An 18,195-nucleotide genomic window follows, 5' to 3' on the forward strand; every position below is an offset into this window, starting at 1 on the left:
TGCACAGTACGGAACAAGAAAAAAACTACGTCAAGGTTACATCTTCTACCCCCCCCCCACCACCACCACCACTGTAACTGCCACTGCTGGACACAACAAGTTCAAAACACCCACGTAACTATGAGGGGAAAATAAAACCAGTAAAGGTAAATAAAACCTTCAACTTAAAATAATAGAGATTACGCTCATTTACCTTTACAACCATACAACAAACAGGACACGGTAAACACGCTGTGTGTATTAAAGACTCGCACACCTCCACACAACTGTCAACATTTTCTACTGGGTTCCAGACAAAGCTGAAAACCAGGAACGGGAGGTGTTGGCCGCACATTGGTCACACACGTGGTGACTATTAATACCCTCATCTCAACTGCATATATCCACTATAAAATCAACACCGTAGTCAGCAGGGGCCAGATTCACGAAAGCACTTATGCAAGAACTTCCGAACCTATACATCTTTTCTCAATCTTTGGCGGCTTTGTTTCCAATTATTAAACAGTTAATGAGCTCCGAAACACCAGGAGGCTGTTTATAACAATAACAACAGTTGATTAGGAAGTTTTCATGTTTGTAAACTGTTTAATAAATGTAACCAAAGCCGTCAAAGATTGAGGAAAGATGTACAGGTTCGTAAGTGCTTGCGTAACTGCTTCGTGAATCTGGGCCCAGAACTGCAGATGAAGCATCACGGGGAACCACCGCCCACCATCACACCATCTCCAGCACCGCCACACACACTATAGCACAGCTCGTGGCCACGACACATTTAGATTTTATAATGAAACGAAGAAAAAGCAAAGCCGTTTGTACTAAATTCCTCCCCACTACAAGAGAGCTACAGCCACGAACAAAACAGCTGGCGTCGACCGGGGCCCCCTGGGAGGCGTCGCCCTGGGGGTCCCCTAAGAGGCGTCGGTCGGGAGCCCCAGGGAGGAGGCGTCGGGAACGTTGAGTGCACAAGCACTAGCGCCGGTACACGTGTCCTTACCAACCTCCCCCCTCCCCCCCCCCGCGGATTACCAACACCCATCTTAACTCGCCGCCACAACCTCTCGTTTAATGACTTACCCCCCCCCACACCCAGTGTGGTCCCTGGGCCACATTACCAGCCACGAGAGATACACAATTACCACAGAGCACACAACCAATGTTCAGTGTTATATTGAATGTTTAGCTGCTCCCAACCATAACATGGGATTGGTATGGTAATGGGGGGGGGGGGAGGATGGCCTGCCTTGGGGTCAGCCTTCTATGGTGATTGAGTAGTCTACGAGGCTGTTTGTTCAAGCGACATTTCTTATATATATTATTAGTAAATTTAAGTCATGTGCCCCTAATCTCTGCAATGTTATCTAGTTCTACTTATGGCAAAACCGATTATTCGTTTAATATATTTTATACTTCATACCATATCTCTCACTAGTGTTGTAATTTCATAGTGAAGAATTGGGAGTTAACACTGCAGCATTTTCCATGGTGGACGAGCTCTCTCTCTCCTGTGTTCCAAGGACACAACGACACCTTTATCAATATGACGAGTTCCTGCTGACATTGTTCATGAAGATGCTCTCTTGTCGTACACGCAAGTGAATGGGACAAAGCAGTGCTGTCATTCTGTATACCTGCACACTGATATTGTCTTGTAGGAGATTGTAAACCCCACTAGTACTACAGACTGTAAACCCCCATAATACTACAGACTGTAAACCATGATAATAATACACAAATTACCCTGGCATGAAATGGAATATACAGATATAAACTAATATATGCTGCATTTACCAAGTGTTAGCATAGTGTAACATTCATTGTCAAGAGTGAAGCAGACGCGCGCGCGCGCACACGCACACACACACACGCACGCGCGCACACACACACACACACACACACACACACACACACACACACACACACACACACACACACACACACACACACACACACACACACACACACACACGGAGTGCTCCTAAGTGAGAGCAGTGACCATCCCTGGAGTGTGGGGGGACGACTGCCCCACATCATCTTGGAGGAGGGCGGCGCGTGACTGGTCCCCCCTGGGCCACACAGTGATCTACAGGAGCGAGGAGACCCACACTGCCCCAGGACACGCCAACACCACTTGTTATAATCCCAGAGTGGTGTCTTCCTCTCGGTTCTCGCCCTTGAATAAATGACTATCAAGTCAAGAAAATTACTAACAATGACGCGACGAATTACTCTTTCGAAAGTGTAAATAGTTCGTTATCAGTGTATCTTGGCGAGGTTTAACGAAGAGTTATATTTGTGAAGTCATTGTGTGGCTGTGCTTGCCTGCTACACCAGCCCACAAGATGGCCCGTGTGACTGGCTGACGTTGACTACTGACTGTACTTAAACATCCTCCCGAGACAAAGCAACACCCAGAGTTAAATACCAGAGTGGAGACGCGCCATTGTCATCACACCGCCAAAGTACATTTATATGGTTTCCTTTTCCTGTTGTCGGGAACAGGAAGCCTGTTAGACCTGTCCAGGTCTTCCCCTAGTCAAGGGATCGTAAGCATATGAGCCACAACATTCGGTTAACTCCCAGGTACCTGTTTACTGCTAGGTGACCACGACAGATCAACTAAGTGGTCGTAAGCAGACTGCGCTAACTAACCACTGCGCTACAGAACCAACGTCACTCAGACGCTGTTCAGTAACCCAACGTGTTATCTGTAGAACTAACTCTGGCTACGTAACCAGACGAGATGGTATGTATGCTTGTTAACACTGTAAAATCAATATAATCACCAATGGTTACAATAACCGTCTGGGGTTGTACTCATAACCTCGCTATACTATATGATGTCTAGCAGATATCTATTCTTGTCCACGGAGGACAACAAAATGTATGGATGGTATAAATGTATGGTCACGTCTGCGGTAAAAAACCATACATGAACTATTGAGTATAAAGGTCACCAAGTTAATGATTCCGGCAATATTTCTTACGTTTGCTGGGGGAACATCCAATAACTGCGGAACTCTGATGCTCATAGTTGTCTCTGATAATACCTATGGCACCTCTATTTTTCACCGGGCCTATTCTGCATTTCCTACAATATCTCCCGCTCCAGTATGTCGTTATTGTGCAGTACTAATTTATGACTTGGCCTTCTTCCCGCCAAACACACACCGAAACTACGACGTTGGTACAACGTTCGAACAAGTTTTAACATCTCCTAACCTGTTATAACAACCAATATAGCAAGTTGTAACATCGTTCTAATACGTCATAAACACGTTAAGCCAAGATGTAACAACTTTATTACAAGTTGTAACAAGCGGAAAATAGAGACAGTTTCGGTTTGTGTTTCCAGGGTTATCTTTCATGTATATATATTATGATACCTTTCTCGTCTCCTTACATTTAACACCCCGACCCAATTCGGGTCGGGGTGTTAAATTCGGATTTATTATTATCAACTCAGTCCTTAGCTCAATGTTCGTATCCGAGGGCCAGTGTCTTGGCGTCAGTCTAGTTCCCAAGTCCGTGTCCTTATTTGGCCGCCCGTCTAAGTATGGTATACCAAAATAAACATTACATTGCAAAGGTTTACGTTTGTCTCCATGTATATGGTTTATGTAAACGCTACGGTGAAGTAACGGTGACTGAGCATTTAATGCTGCCAGTCTAGAATATTTCGCAAAATAGGTTAAGTCACAGCATGTACATCACATCACATAATTATGTAGCCAGAACTTGGCGAGTCACCCGACTACCACAGTCATCTGCATCTCTTACTAACACACCCACATTGACTGGGTGCGGCAGGTATGAAGGATGGAATATAACAACTGGTCAGCAGAGAAAGCACGGAGACCCACAGCTCGATATTTGGTACTTTTGAAGGAACTAATGTCACAAAGACATAGTTTACTGATCGGTAATTTGCAAGTCCTATTGCAATCAGAACCATGTTGTATGAGCTTTGTGTTCTGGGTCATTTGAATCCAGGACAGCCCAAGAATCTGTTGATGTAGAATGCTGAGGGTGTGCACAATTTCTATAACTTCATGATATTAAAAGTTCGTATTATTTATCCTTAAACTGTCATCATCATCCTAATTTTATGATATAAATTAGACCAATATCTGTCTCACCTCTCGAATGGTAAACTACACATTGTTTTAACAGTATATATCACCTTCCAAATTGCAGGGCTTAATAGTTATTTTTATTAAGATGGCTGTACACCTTGACTCAAGTCACACCTGGCCTCGGGGAGTAGAAGAACTCCCACAACCCCATCAAGCAAGTATCAACCAGGTACATGTTTAGTTCAACTTGCAATGATTTGTATAAGTTGTTACTAATAAAGCTTCTACTTCTAATCTTTCATTTCAAGCATCACCGACCATTACACTAATGTCTTCACAGCATCGACAATACTTCCCATGATCATCACACCGTTCTGGAATACTTGGAACACCGAAATAAGAGAGAGTATTAACAGACATTTGATAATGCATCCCAAGAATGATTTAGCCAGAAACTACAAGCGAAAGGCGTCACTGGCAAAAAACTGGAATAAATCAAATGACTAAAACATGACAAACACGTAGTCGTCCTAAACGGAATTGAATCCCACTAGGAAACCCTACGTGTGTGCCGAGTGCCACAGTGCGTCATCTTGGGGGCGTCATCCCTACATGGATGACGACGCTCATAACATGTGAAAACCATCAAATTTGTGGTCACAGTTCTAATGAAAATTAAAATACTAAAATTACAGCTTTACTCTACAAAAAGATCTACAGGAACTTTATAGTCAAAGGACTGATAATTGCTTAGGGTAAAAAAACAAAGGGAACGAAACTTCGGAGTTTATCCTCAACATTTCGATAAAAAAAAACGTAATCTGACCGTTTAGCACCCTGGTGTCCTCGGGGGATCGAAATTTGAGGATAAACTCCGAAGTTTCGTTCCCTTTTATAGGGTCTGGGGGCAGTATGCTCAGGTGCGCGAATACCTCTGCTTTCTCAGTTCGAGTCTCTTGCAGGGGTTGGTGCCTGATTTTGTGTGTGTGTACTTACCTAATTGTGCTTGAGGGGGGTGAGCTCTGGCTCTTTGGTCAGTGTGTGTGTGTGTGGGGGGGGGGGGGCGGTGTTTGTGGGTGGGTGTACTCACCTAATTGTGCTTGCGGGCGTTGAGCTTTGTCTCTTTGGTCCCGCCTCTCAACTGTACATCAACTGGTGTACAGATTCCCTGAGCCTACTGGGCTCTATCATATCTACATTTGAAACTGTGTATAGAGTCAGTCTCCACCATATCACTTCCTAGGGCATTCCATTTATTAACTACTCTGACACTGAAAAAATTCTGCTCGATGCTTTTGCTACTAGAGCTGAGGAATGTGGCCTCCTTATCTCTGTACACAAAACTCGTGCCCTCATTCCATGTGGTATTCCACCAGCCAATTATCATATAGATGGGCGAGCACTTGAGAACTGCGAGTCTTATAGATACCTTGGTGTCCCCATTAACGACCCTGGGTACCTTTCTTATCTCAAGAGGAGACTCTGGGAGAGATTAAAGCCCTTGCGGGTCCTTGTTGGTGTCAATCATGGACTTAACGTGAGACTTGCTAAAATGTTTTATGTATCATTTATACGCTCTGTGATTGACTACAATGCTCTACATCTCACACTGTATACAGACAAAGAGCTGAAATCTCTTGAAACCTTGCAAAATGAAGCAATGCGTCTCATCCTTGGGGGCTCCAAAGTCCACGAGAATAGTTAATATGAGAGCAGAGTTAAAATTACCTACCATAAGTGAGAATGTTGTCTATTAGCACAGTTTTCGGCGTGAAGGCATTGAGTAGATCTAGACAACACATGAAGTTTCAAGCTAAACTTTCTAATATGCTGCATTCACATGACGTCTATAGAAGAAGAACGAAATCTGATTATGTATTTTGGTTCTACAAGGTGGCTAACTCCTATCAAAATATTAAATATGTACCCAACTCAATTAATGATAAATCAACCAATTACTCCATGGGATAACTGGGATCTATCAGCTGATTTTGTAAATGCGCCCAAGAATGATAGTGTGCACTCTACATTATTAAAACAGTTAACACTGAAAAGCATCACTGAAAGTACTCAGAGTATGGGTAACGATGTGTATCAGTGCTATACCGACCGCTCTGTAGAAGAAGGTGGACGATGTACCGGATGTGCATGCAATATATTTGAACAATCTTCTCTCGTACACACAGCAATGAAGCGCGTCAATGACTGGGCAAGTACAACTCAAACCAAACTTGCAGGCATATACCTTGCCACTGAATTTTTAAAAGACAAAGGCAGTGGACTTATATACTGTGACTCGCAGAGTGCACTCCTGGCATTGAACGCACATAGTAGTGACACCCAGAAAATAGTCGGTGATATTCGAATGAATGTTTTAGCTGCTAAAGAAAACAGATTTGAAATTAAATTCCTATGGATACCATCACATGTTGGCATCTCAAGGCATGACACTGTTGATATGCTTGCAAATACAGCCTGTAGAAAACCAGTGGTAGAAATTGATATGGGTGTTTCATTAGCAGTGACAGAGAATACTTAAACAAATATCTAATGAAGACCTCACCGACCTAACTAATTCACAAAGACCGGAAAGTTGTAGCATTAAATATTATGATAGATATCGTGAGGAGACATTCACATATGGGACTAATAGAACAAGAACCCGGCAATGTGATGTTATAGTAGCCAGAATACGCCTGGGATATAGACGTATCTAGCAACTTTCTCAAAACCCAAATGTCGAGTACACAATGTGTCAACTTTGTGAAAGAGAAAACATGCACTCTCTTGAACATTATATTGTAGAATGTCCCATACTGACTGACTTTCGCCCTCCTGGGTTAAGGTATGCTGAACTGTGTAATTACTATATGAGTACGGGAACACTTGATATATTGGACTTGTACCCAAGATTAACCATGTAATGTATCAATTATACAATGTATGTATGTGATGTAACTATATAACCTGAGCTTGTAAAAGCACCTTAATCACCTTCAGTGATTAAGTGCTTAATTGCACACTAGTTTATCAGCTATCTCACCCTGTCAGAGTAAAAGAGACAAATGTATGTGAATGCATGTGCGTGTGTATGTATATTTATGTGTATAAAGTATATATGGAAGCTGATCAGAATTACATTTCACCTTTGTAAATGCACATTAATGACACTATGTAAAAGACACATCGAAAACTTTATGTAGGGCATACGTAAATCTGTGCATCTATGTATTTACGTATGTTGGTTAGCTTAGCATTTTAAAAGCACCGAATCACCTTCTGTGGTTGAGTGTTCAATAAACCCTTGAACTATATGTTTAACACTTCTCTAACCCTGTCCATGGAGGGCAGAAGAAAATGTATATATTCTGGTTAGCATTGTAAATGTGTGGCCACGTCTGTGGTAGAAAATAATAATAAAAAAAAAATTCTTTCTAACGTCTCTGTGGCTCATCTGGGTACTAAGTTTCCACCTGTGTCCCCATGTTCGTGTCCCACCCGTGCTGAAGAGTTTGTCTTTGTCCACCCTGTCAATTCCAGTGAGAATTTTGAAGGTGGTTATCATGTCTCCCCTTACTCTTCTGTTTTCCAGGGACGTGAGGTTCAGCTCCTTTAGCCTTTCCTCGTAGCTCATACCTCTGAATCTTCTCTAACTTTTTCTTGTGTTTAACTAGGTATGGACTCCAGGCTGGAGCTGCATATTCCAGTATTGGCCTGACATAAGTGGTATACAAGGTCCTGAACGATTCCTTACACAAGTTTCTAAAGGCAGTTCTTATGTTGGCCAGTCTAGCATATGCCGCTGATGATATCCTTTTGATGTGGGCCTCTGGGGAAAGGTTCGGTGTGATGTCAACCCCCAGATCTGCCTCTGTATTTGACTCTTGCAGTATTTCACCTCCCAGATGGCACCTTGTGTTCAGCCTCCTGCTCCCTTCGCCTAATTTCATTACCTTACACTTTCCCGAGTTGAACTTTAGCAGCGATTTTCTAGACCATTCCTCCAGTTTGTCCAGGTCATCCTGTAGTCTCTGTCTATATTCATCCGTCTTGATTCTTCTCATAATTTTTGCATCACACATCATCGTGTGTGTATTTTATTAGATATATATATATATATATATATATATATATATATATATATATATATATATATATATATATATATATATATATATATATATATACATATATATATATACCCTCTAGTGGAAAAAGTAGCTGATGCCATGCTCAGCGCCGCAACATCAGACAAGGAGAAAGCCCGCCTCAGAGCAGTGCGTGCCCCCCATGCAGGAGACTTCCTCCTGGCAGTACCCATGTCAGCAATGGGCACGCGCCTAGATCCAGAATCCCTTCGTGTAGCAGTGGCCCTCCGCCTTGGTGCCCCAATTCACACTGAATACAAGTGTATTTACAACAGGGTGGAAGCAGACCAATATGGACTGCATGGGTTGCATTGCGGAAGCACAAAGGGCTGGCATGCAAGACACAACGAGGTCAATGACATCATCAAGAGAAGCCTCGTCTCAGCTAGGTGCCCAGCGGAGAGAGAACCTCGCATCATAGGGGTCCAAAACCCGGATTTCCCCGCACTTCGCCCTGATGGCATCACCATATACTCATGGAAGGAGGGTAGACAGTTGGTGTGGGACTACACATGTGTATCCACCCTGGCTGACACCTATGTACACTTCGGAGCTGATCAAGCAGGTGGGGCGGCCAACCACAGGGAAACAGCAAAATCACTCAAGTACAGGCGACTAGAAGGTCAATACCTCTTTGTTCCCATAGCATCTGAGACGCATGGCCCCTGGGGCAAGAGTGCCTTGGGATTTCTCAAGGAATTGGGTTCCAAGCTCATTGACGTCACTAGAGAACCAAGGGCTTCCAGTTTTTTGTTTCAGCGCCTCAGTGTGGCGATCCAGAGGGAAAATGCTTGCTGCATTCTCGGTTCCTGTCCGGAAGCGGAGGAGCTTCAAGAGATCCATAACCTTTAGGCATTTGTCTTGTATGTTTTGTAACCTTTAAATACACAATATTTATATATATTATATATATATATATATATATATATATATATATATATATATATATATATATATATATATATCGATATCGTACCTAATAGCCAGAACCTGCACTACTTGGTCTAGTATGCAAGACAAATTACAACAGGTGACGAAAATGATCACAGAACTATGTCAACTACAGTACTTGTTATCGTGTAAAAACTTACACGACTAACAAATATGCAATAAGATATAACAGCTCTAACATCACTAACACAAAGAGGCTGAGAAAGTTATGTACCGATAATCAAGATAGCTCCTTAAGAAGTTCACCCTCACTCAAACAAGAGACAAAAGCTCCATGCGCGTCATTCATCAATACACAACGGACAATGTAAAATACTAATTCACAAATACGGTAATGAATCAGTGAAACAGCCACTACGCCGAAACCATTAGACATAGGACTAAGCTACAGCTCAAAATACATCCAAGCAAATTTTACGAAGAATATGGGGAACTTCAAAAGTCGAGCACTGGTTTCCTATTCCCGCTTCGGCCACTGGTGTTTGCGGCCAAGAGGTAACTGTTCAGAATCCTTCGCGGAGAGAGAACAACAAACGAATTTATATTGGTAAAACAGTCTCCACTTCGCCCATCTTCTGAGAACCCATTTTCTTTCGTCTTAAATTTTCTTGGTGTGGACAAAGAAGAGAGGTAATAAGCACTTATGACTGCGACACTGTCAAGAGCAAATACTCACGTTGATCATGGCGTTTGAGGAGATTCTGAAGAGCGTGGCTCTCTCGTTAACGGTCTTGGTCTTGGCGGTGAGGTCGTGGGTGTTGTCGAGGGCCTCCAGCTCGCCCAGGGACTTCTGCAGGGCCGCCCCGTGCTTCATGATGAGATCGTGACACGTGCGCAGGTCCTCCAGCTTCGCCGTCAGCACCTTCAGGGTGTTCGATACGTCATCAGCCCCGGATTCGCTCACGTCTTCCTCGTCTTCATCTTCTGCGTCAACGAGAACGAACTATTAATTAAACAGAACAAGGATAAAGAAAATCGGAAAGGGACAACAGGGAAAAAAAGGCGAATGATAATTTGTAATAATTAAAGATGTGATTATAATGATTTAAGTTTTTTGTGTATTGATAAAGCAATTATGAAAAGAAGGCACCAAGCCGGGAGTGTGTTGATAATATGAGTACCTGATAGGAGACAAGTCATAAATGCAAAATAGTACATAATAGGAGAGGAGACACGAGATGTGTAAAGAGAATAGATATGAGAATGAAAAAGAAAACGCTCGAGCAAGAGCTGTATTGGGGGTGACTTATCAAAACCTGAAAATACTAGTCAGAAGCTCCTGTACACGCAAGCGAGATTACAACATGTTTAGATTAAACTTCAAATCTTTTCATTCATTAACACAAATAAATGCACACGTGATTCTGCATATAAAGTGTTATACAAACCCTTTAAGAAAAAAAATACATTACGCATGATTTCCTGTAAATTATAATAAACAATAATTTTCATATCATTATTACTAAGCAACAACATGTACCATTAACTAAAACAAGGTTTAGATTATATATTAGGATGATGGAGGGAGGTGTCCTCTGTCCCCTACGATTCTATTCTCGTAAATGTTCCAATAAAAGTAATTTTATGCAAGAGTGTCGCTGCTATTCCTCCTCTCCCGCCTCCCTCAACACAGCCCTGGTAACCGTACACTTCCTTCTCTATACGCCCCAGTTGTCGTGGTCCTTACCCACCTAACACCTCGGCCCGGCTGTGTTGGAGAGGAGACGGGAACAAAACAATTATCAACCTAGGTATAGAATTAATTATCTCCAAACACTTGGGCTGGACGGTACAGCGACGGTCTCGCTTCATGCAGGTTGGCGATCAATCTCTGATCGTCCAAGTGGTTCGGGACCATTCCTTTCCCCCGTCCCATCCTAAATCCATATCCTGACCCCTTCCAAGGGGTATATAGTCGTAATGGCTTGGTGCTTTCCCCTGATAATTCCCTTCCATTCCGACTAGGATTTTTTCTATTAGTCAATAAGGATGCTAATAATAATCGTCTGTATTCCTCAGCTTTCACACCTACCCCATATACAATGTTTCTCCCAATTGTGAAGAATATAGAGCGAGCGTATACTTAATTATTTCAATTGATACAACTAATCAGACTGAGAATAAAGCCACTGTAGACCAGAGTTGGGAAAGATTCACAGTTCCATTTCTGGGAGTTTATTAAAACAATACTTTTTCTGTTATTTTGCGTTAAATTTATGAGAATGTATCTTGCATGCTTAAAATTGTAATTTAGCAGCATTGAATAAATGTGAGCTGATGAAGCAAAGCTATTACATATTAAAGTACCAAGGCTTAACAGCACGAGATAAACATGAATAAAGACGTGTTTCATACACGTATACAGGCACACTACCGCAACTATTCTCTGTTTATCCCATACTCGCATACAGTTTCCACTTGGAATAGTTTCACTGCTAATGAATCAATATAATGTCAGGTACTTCCCACGAAATATTTCGATAATGAACCATTTTGTCCTCTTACAAAGAACGTCGCATTTCGATCGCATGCGTTACATAAGGCTAAAAATGATCGTACTTGAAAATGGAAGCGGCTCGCGAAAGTGACGTACTGTCCCGTTTTCTGTTTTGGGTCTTCTGTTAGGTTAGGAGAGGACACTTTGAACTGACCGTTTTCTAGACGTTAAGAAACCTTAGGAAGACGAGCTGGATGAACATTATGTCCTGGTAGTGGTTATGTAAAGTTGTAGTGCCCGGCGTGGTATTAACCCCCCAAGGTTAATGTTCACTGACCGCACCCCTCAAGGTACACTTCTCACCCCACTACTCTCCCATATCCTCTCACCTGAGAGGATAGCTCTCCATGGAGGAGGAGCTGGAGGCCCTCTCACATGAGAGGATATAGAGCCCTCCATGGAGGAGGAGCTGGAGGCCCTCTCACATGAGAGGATATAGAGTCCTCCATGGAGGAAGAGCTGGAGGCCCTCTCACATGAGAGGATATAGAGCCCTCCATGGAGGAAGAGCTGGAGGCCCTCTCACATGAGAGGATATAGAGCCCTCCATGGAGGAGGAGCTGGAGGCCCTCTCACATGAGAGGATATAGAGCCCTCCATGGAGGAGGAGCTGGAGGCCCTCTCACATGAGAGGATATAGAGTCCTCCATGGAGGAAGAGCTGGAGGCCCTCTCACATGAGAGGATATAGAGCCCTCCATGGAGGAAGAGCTGGAGGCCCTCTCACATGAGAGGATATAGAGCCCTCCATGGAGGAGGAGCTGGAGGCCCTCTCACATGAGAGGATATAGAGCCCTCCATGGAGGAGGAGCTGGAGGCCTTCTCACATGAGAGGATATAGAGCCCTCCATGGAGGAGGAGCTGGAGGCCCTCTCACATGAGAGGATATAGAGCCCTCCATGGAGGAGGAGCTGGAGGCCCTCCCACATGAGAGCAGCCGGCAGTGTCATGCCGTCCGTCGCTGACATAAGAATTATACATCCACGAAGGCTTCCAGTGAGTGAAGGAAAACAAAATTATTTTAAAGTGCTACAAAAGTCAATTACTTGTGATAGCAAAATACTAATACCTTAAAATAAGACAATATAAAAGATGCAGTCAGATCTCCTTACGGACCGTTGTGACCAAACATTTATATGGGGTAGATAATAAAAACTTTCAAAGCAACGTATCCCCCGCCACTAACGATACTGTACAGAGCACTCGTGCTCTCTAACTGATTACTGTTCTGTGTTTACATCCAACTTCAAGTGAAGGGAAATATCCGGAGTGTGATTATTGTGTGGGTCAGCGAGCACAGCTTCACTCCGGCATGCGAGGAGGAAAACTTTCGGTATCCACCAGGAGTAAACTACAGGTAAACAGACCAGTTGTGCACATTCATAGCAGTACTTCTGATATCACTGCATTAGATGACCAACGACAACAAAAAAGCTAATCGACAATTCAAGCACAACTGTCTGTCTGTATGTATGCATGCATGTATGCATGCATGCATGTATGCACGTACAAACATAAATACACGCATCAAATCATAGCCTTCCGCCCCTGCACCACACGAGTATGATGTTGGAGTGTGTAATTCGCGGAGTGTGACACCTTTACACTTGGTTACCACCCCGGGAGGCGCCTGCCCCTCATATACACAGCGCCATTTGCCTCCAGGGAGCCACTCACAGAGCCACACACAGCTAGTTAAAGCTGGCTCTTTAATCTGAAGGGCTGTGTATATCTCCTGGATATACTGGTGCACTTGGTGCAGTGGGAGAGGGTAAATGGAAGGTTAATATGTGCAACGGGGAAAGGGAGGCGGCGAGGGGTTGTATTCTCTGGGCAGCGAGCGAGGCTAAACTACAATATACAACAAGTTTTAGCAAGCTATTCTAATATGTCTATTTCCATTCCATTTCTGGTGCCCCACACTTATGGACACGCATACACTGTTCTTGTTTAACTGACGTTATGGGGGCTTCATTACAACTGTCAACTACAATCAATTAAGCCCAGGACATCTTATCTCATCTGCATTATCACAATTCATTGACTGATCAAGAATATATGGATATAAATAGGAGCTGCCTCGTATGGACCAATAGGCCTTCTGCAGCTACCTTTATTCTTATCTTCTTATTTGACATGGTAGCAACGAGGTCACCGGTGTTGTGTAAACATTATATTCCAACCCATCCTCCCGACATGATAGTATTTATTGTAACTATCTGGTCCAAAGTACCAGTGTGTAGTGGTGGACCCCCAGTGTGTGTAGTGGTGGACCCCCAGTGTGTGTAGTGGTGGACCACCACTGTGTGTAGGTAGCGGTGGACCCCCAGTGTGTGGAGTGGTGGACCACCAGTGTGGAGTGGTGGACCACCAGTGTGGAGTGGTGGACCACCAGTGTGGAGTGGTGGACCACCAGTGTGGAGTGGTGGACCACCAGTGTGGAGTGGTGGACCACCAGTGTGGAGTGGTGGACCACCAGTGTGGAGTGGTGGACCACCAGTGTGGAGTGGTGGACCACCAGTGTGGAGTGGTGGACCACCAGTGTGGAGTGGTGGACCACCAGTGTGGAGTGGTGGGCCACCAGTGTGGAGTGGTGGACCACCAGTGTAGAGTGGTGGACCAACAGTGTGGAGTGGTGGACCACCAGTAAACTACATTTTGTACAATTAAATTTAAAAAGAGTCCGGAAAAATAAAGGTAAAATACATATTTAAATATTCCTAGGCCTAATATAGCAGATATGTACTACATTAGGCCTAATACAGCAGATATGTACTACATTAGGCCTAATACAACGTATAATAAACCTAGGATTGCTAGGAGAGGTTAAATTAGGTCGTATATCTATGTTACGGTTAAGAAATTTTCCAGTTTGTCCAAATTCAGTAATACGAAAGTCACCTTTCTGGTGGTACATCATTACATAGTGGTGCTTTCAACCAAACAGTTACCATAAATACTTTCATTTTAGGCGGATGGGTTGTTATATTCACCTCTTCATTGGCTTTGGGTTTTATTTTTCGTTAACTCCCAACTAAGAGTCAAATCAGAAGGCATAGAGCTGTGTGGCCCAAAAGGAACATTGCTCATCTCTAAAGGATGTAATATTCACAATGTAATGCTGTGTTTTGGACAGGTGAGAAATTAAAAATATTACAACCTTTAGAGATGATCACCGTGTTCCTTTTGGGCCACACAGCTCTATGCCCTCTGATTTGACTCTTAGTTGGAGTCAACGAAAATTAAAATCCAAAGCTAATGGGTTTGGCTTGGGGAGTGGCTTCACAATCCACACAATCTATTCCCCTCTCTCCTCGCTCCATCCGACACCACTATAGCACGAGTAGACAGGCAGTCTATCCTCGCACCAGTATGTGCGAGGATAGACTGCACATACTGGTGCAGATTTCCTTCCTAAGAACAAACCTGTTCTTAGGAAGGAAATCTGCACACGGTAATGGATTCACAATGACTATGTAATTAGTATTATTACATATTCTCACTCTATGGTTAGGTAAGATTAAGGTGAAGTCACACACAAATGACCCGCTGCAGATGTGTGACACTAAGATTTGCTTTAAACCAGCAAATAGTAGAGCGAAATAGGAAAGAAAACATCCTAGACCTTATTTTTACAAACAACGACGAGCTGATCAGGGACATAATGAGTACAACTACTTGTTACTCAGATCACAACCTGATGGAAGTTCAGACGAGCGTGGGTAATAGACCGCTGAAGCCAATATCAAATCCCAGGAGGAGGAGGAGAATTCAGCAAATTCAATTTCAATAACAAACTGATTAACTGGGAACGCATAAGCCAAGAGCTCGAAGAACTATGCTGGGAAGAACAACTACACAATGCAGACACCAATGCTTCGAGACAATAGGCACTGTAGCACTAGAAACATGTAGACGGCTTATATCACTATGAAGAGAAAAAAAGATGCATAACAGGAACGAGAACGGCGCTCCCTCTATAGGCGATAAAACAAAGAGCAAAACATCTCAAACGGTTCACTATGCCAACAACGACCAGGAAGGCTGTGTAGGGAAATGGAAATGATGGAGCTGAAGCAGAGATAATCATATCAAATCCAAGAGAGGCAAAGGGAGCAAAAGGCCATAAGAGAAATAGAGAGGAACCAGAAATACTTTTTCGGAACTTTCACAGATGACAACAAAGAAATGAGTGAAATACCGAGGCTTTAGTACGATTCTGTTTTCAGTGAACCCGCTGACCACATTGAAGATTGATGATCCAAATGGATTCTTCATGTGACACCAACATGGAACCACACATCAGATGTCACCATAACCCCATTGGACTGTTGAAGTAACCATAGACAGCATGCTAATGCACACTGCACCAGACCCATACTCGTGGCATTCTATATTCATCAAGAAGTGCAAAATACCACTATCACAGGCCCTAAACATATTTTGGAGAAGGAGCCTAGATACTGGCGTCATCCCTGACATACTTAAAACAGCGGAGATTGCGCCACTTTACAAAGGCGGTAGTAAAGCTGATGCACAAAATTATAGACCAATAGCTCTAACCTCTCACACAAAAATCTTTGAGCAAGTGCTAAGAAGTAAGATTACAAATCACATGGAATCACAACATCAACATTACCCCTATACAACATGGGTTCAGAACAGGGCGCTCCTGCCTCTCACAGTTGCTGGATCACTGTGACATGGCCTCAGGTGCCGTGGAAGACGATCAAAACGCAGATGTAATATACCATGGGTGTTATTGCGCACAAAATGCGTGCAAAATGAATTACTGGCAAAGTAGGGAGATGGCTCTTCAACTTCCTACCGAACAGAACGCGGAGTGTAATAGTCAACACAGTAAAATCCGGATCATCTACTGTGAAAAGTTCAGTCCCCCAAGGTACCGTACTTGTTCCGGTACTTGTTCTCATCATATTATCAGACATAGACAAGGATACAAACTACAGCACTGTATCATGATTTGTAGATGACACTAGAATGTTCTTGCGAGTAGACACTACAGAGGACACGACAACCCTCCAGATGTAAATCGGGTCTGTCAATGGCCACAGATAACAAGATATTTAATGGAAATAAGTTCCAGCTCCTGCGCTATGGAAAAAATAAAATTTAAAAACGGAAACCATATATAAAACAGAATCAAATCACACCATAGAACGAAAAAGCAATGTAAAGGATCTCGGAGTAATCATGTCAGAAGACCTTACCGTTACAGACCACAATAAAGTAGCTGTTACAACCGCAAGAAAAATGACAGGTTGGATAACAAGGACCTTCCAAACAAGGGATGCCATACCCATCATGATACTTTTCAAGACACGAGTGTTTTCTGGGGTGGAATATTGTTGCACTCTAACAGCCCCATTCAGAGCCAGAAAAATTACTGACCTAGAGTGTGTGCAAAGATCCTTTACAACAATAATTCGCTCTAAGTCATCTTAATTATTAGGACCGGTTAAAAGTTCTAAATCTGTATTATCCAGAGCGCAGGCGAGACATAACAATCTACACGTGGAAGATATTAGAGGGGACTGGTTCCAAATCTGAACACAGAAATAACATCACATGAGACCAGTAGGCATGGCAGGATGTGCAGAATACCCCCGTTGAAAAGCAGAGGTGCAATAGGTACCCTGAGAGATAACTCAATCAACATCAAGGGCTCAAGACTTTTCAACACTCTCCCGCTACACATAAGGGCCATAACTGGCCGGCCTCTCACAGTGTTCAAGAGAGAACTCGACAACCCCCCCCCCCCCCCCAAAGAATACCTAATCAACCAGGTTGTGATTCATGCGTCAGGCGGCGACCAGACGACCGGGAGGCCTGGTGGGAGACTGGACCGCGGGCTGTTGATCCCCGGAAGCTACACAAGGTAAGACTAGCCATCCAGGTCAGAATCTTTCCAAAGTCGTGTTAATCAACATTCTTTACGTAATTTCCGTTATCACTTGTAAAATTCGCCAATCCTCTTCAGTGTATCCAAGCCACCAAAAGTCGCCAATCCAAGCCGACTGAACTACGGGCGTGCAGAATCTACACAGCTGAATGCTTCAATAACTCACACCAAGTGAAACAGCCAGTTATAACAGTGCTGTCTGACTCGTCCATGGAAAGTGCAGCTAGCCAGGTGGATTTACTAGAAGACATTGTAAGCCGAGTTCACTCTGTACAGGTGAAAATATTCAACATGAACACACATGAAGAGAGCTGGGAAGACGAGTGAGGGCGCGAGAGAGAACACAGAGCGAGGAACACGCCAGACAAATAGGAACTATCCTCCACTTAAAGGAAAGGAATTCATCCAATAAGTCGTACAAGCCGTCAGTTACAGAATGGGCACGAAAACTTTATGTTACCCTGAGCAGAGCGATAACAACTGCCTCCGACCCGACACAACGATAAAGATTTAGCCGTCATTAACAGAGCATTATACAAGGCTCTGCCGACCTGCCTAGAATGATCAAAGGTTCAGTTAATTTATCACAACATGGCAAGAGTACC

At 43.4% G+C, this 18,195-nt stretch overlaps 2 protein-coding genes across 2 annotated transcripts in view; one reads left to right on the forward strand and one right to left on the reverse strand.

The window, feature by feature from the left end:
* LOC138354484 (oxysterol-binding protein 1-like) overlaps positions 1–10,092 on the reverse strand; it is a 164,508-nt gene extending 154,416 nt beyond the window's left edge. The window contains exon 1 of the mRNA XM_069308800.1: positions 9,849–10,092. Within this exon, the coding sequence (XP_069164901.1) occupies positions 9,849–9,986 (138 nt within the window). The 5' untranslated portion in view covers positions 9,987–10,092. The remainder of the gene's footprint in view (positions 1–9,848) is intronic.
* A 5,926-nt stretch (positions 10,093–16,018) lies between these two features.
* LOC138354548 (uncharacterized) overlaps positions 16,019–18,195 on the forward strand; it is a 28,542-nt gene continuing 26,365 nt past the window's right edge. Inside the window, exons 1-2 of the mRNA XM_069308910.1 lie at positions 16,019–16,265; positions 16,829–16,948. Of these exons, the coding sequence (XP_069165011.1) occupies positions 16,019–16,265; positions 16,829–16,948 (367 nt within the window). The remainder of the gene's footprint in view (positions 16,266–16,828; positions 16,949–18,195) is intronic.

The sequence above is a fragment of the Procambarus clarkii genome, chromosome 63 (assembly GCF_040958095.1).
Source record: "Procambarus clarkii isolate CNS0578487 chromosome 63, FALCON_Pclarkii_2.0, whole genome shotgun sequence".
Taxonomy (NCBI): Eukaryota; Metazoa; Arthropoda; class Malacostraca; order Decapoda; family Cambaridae; genus Procambarus; species Procambarus clarkii.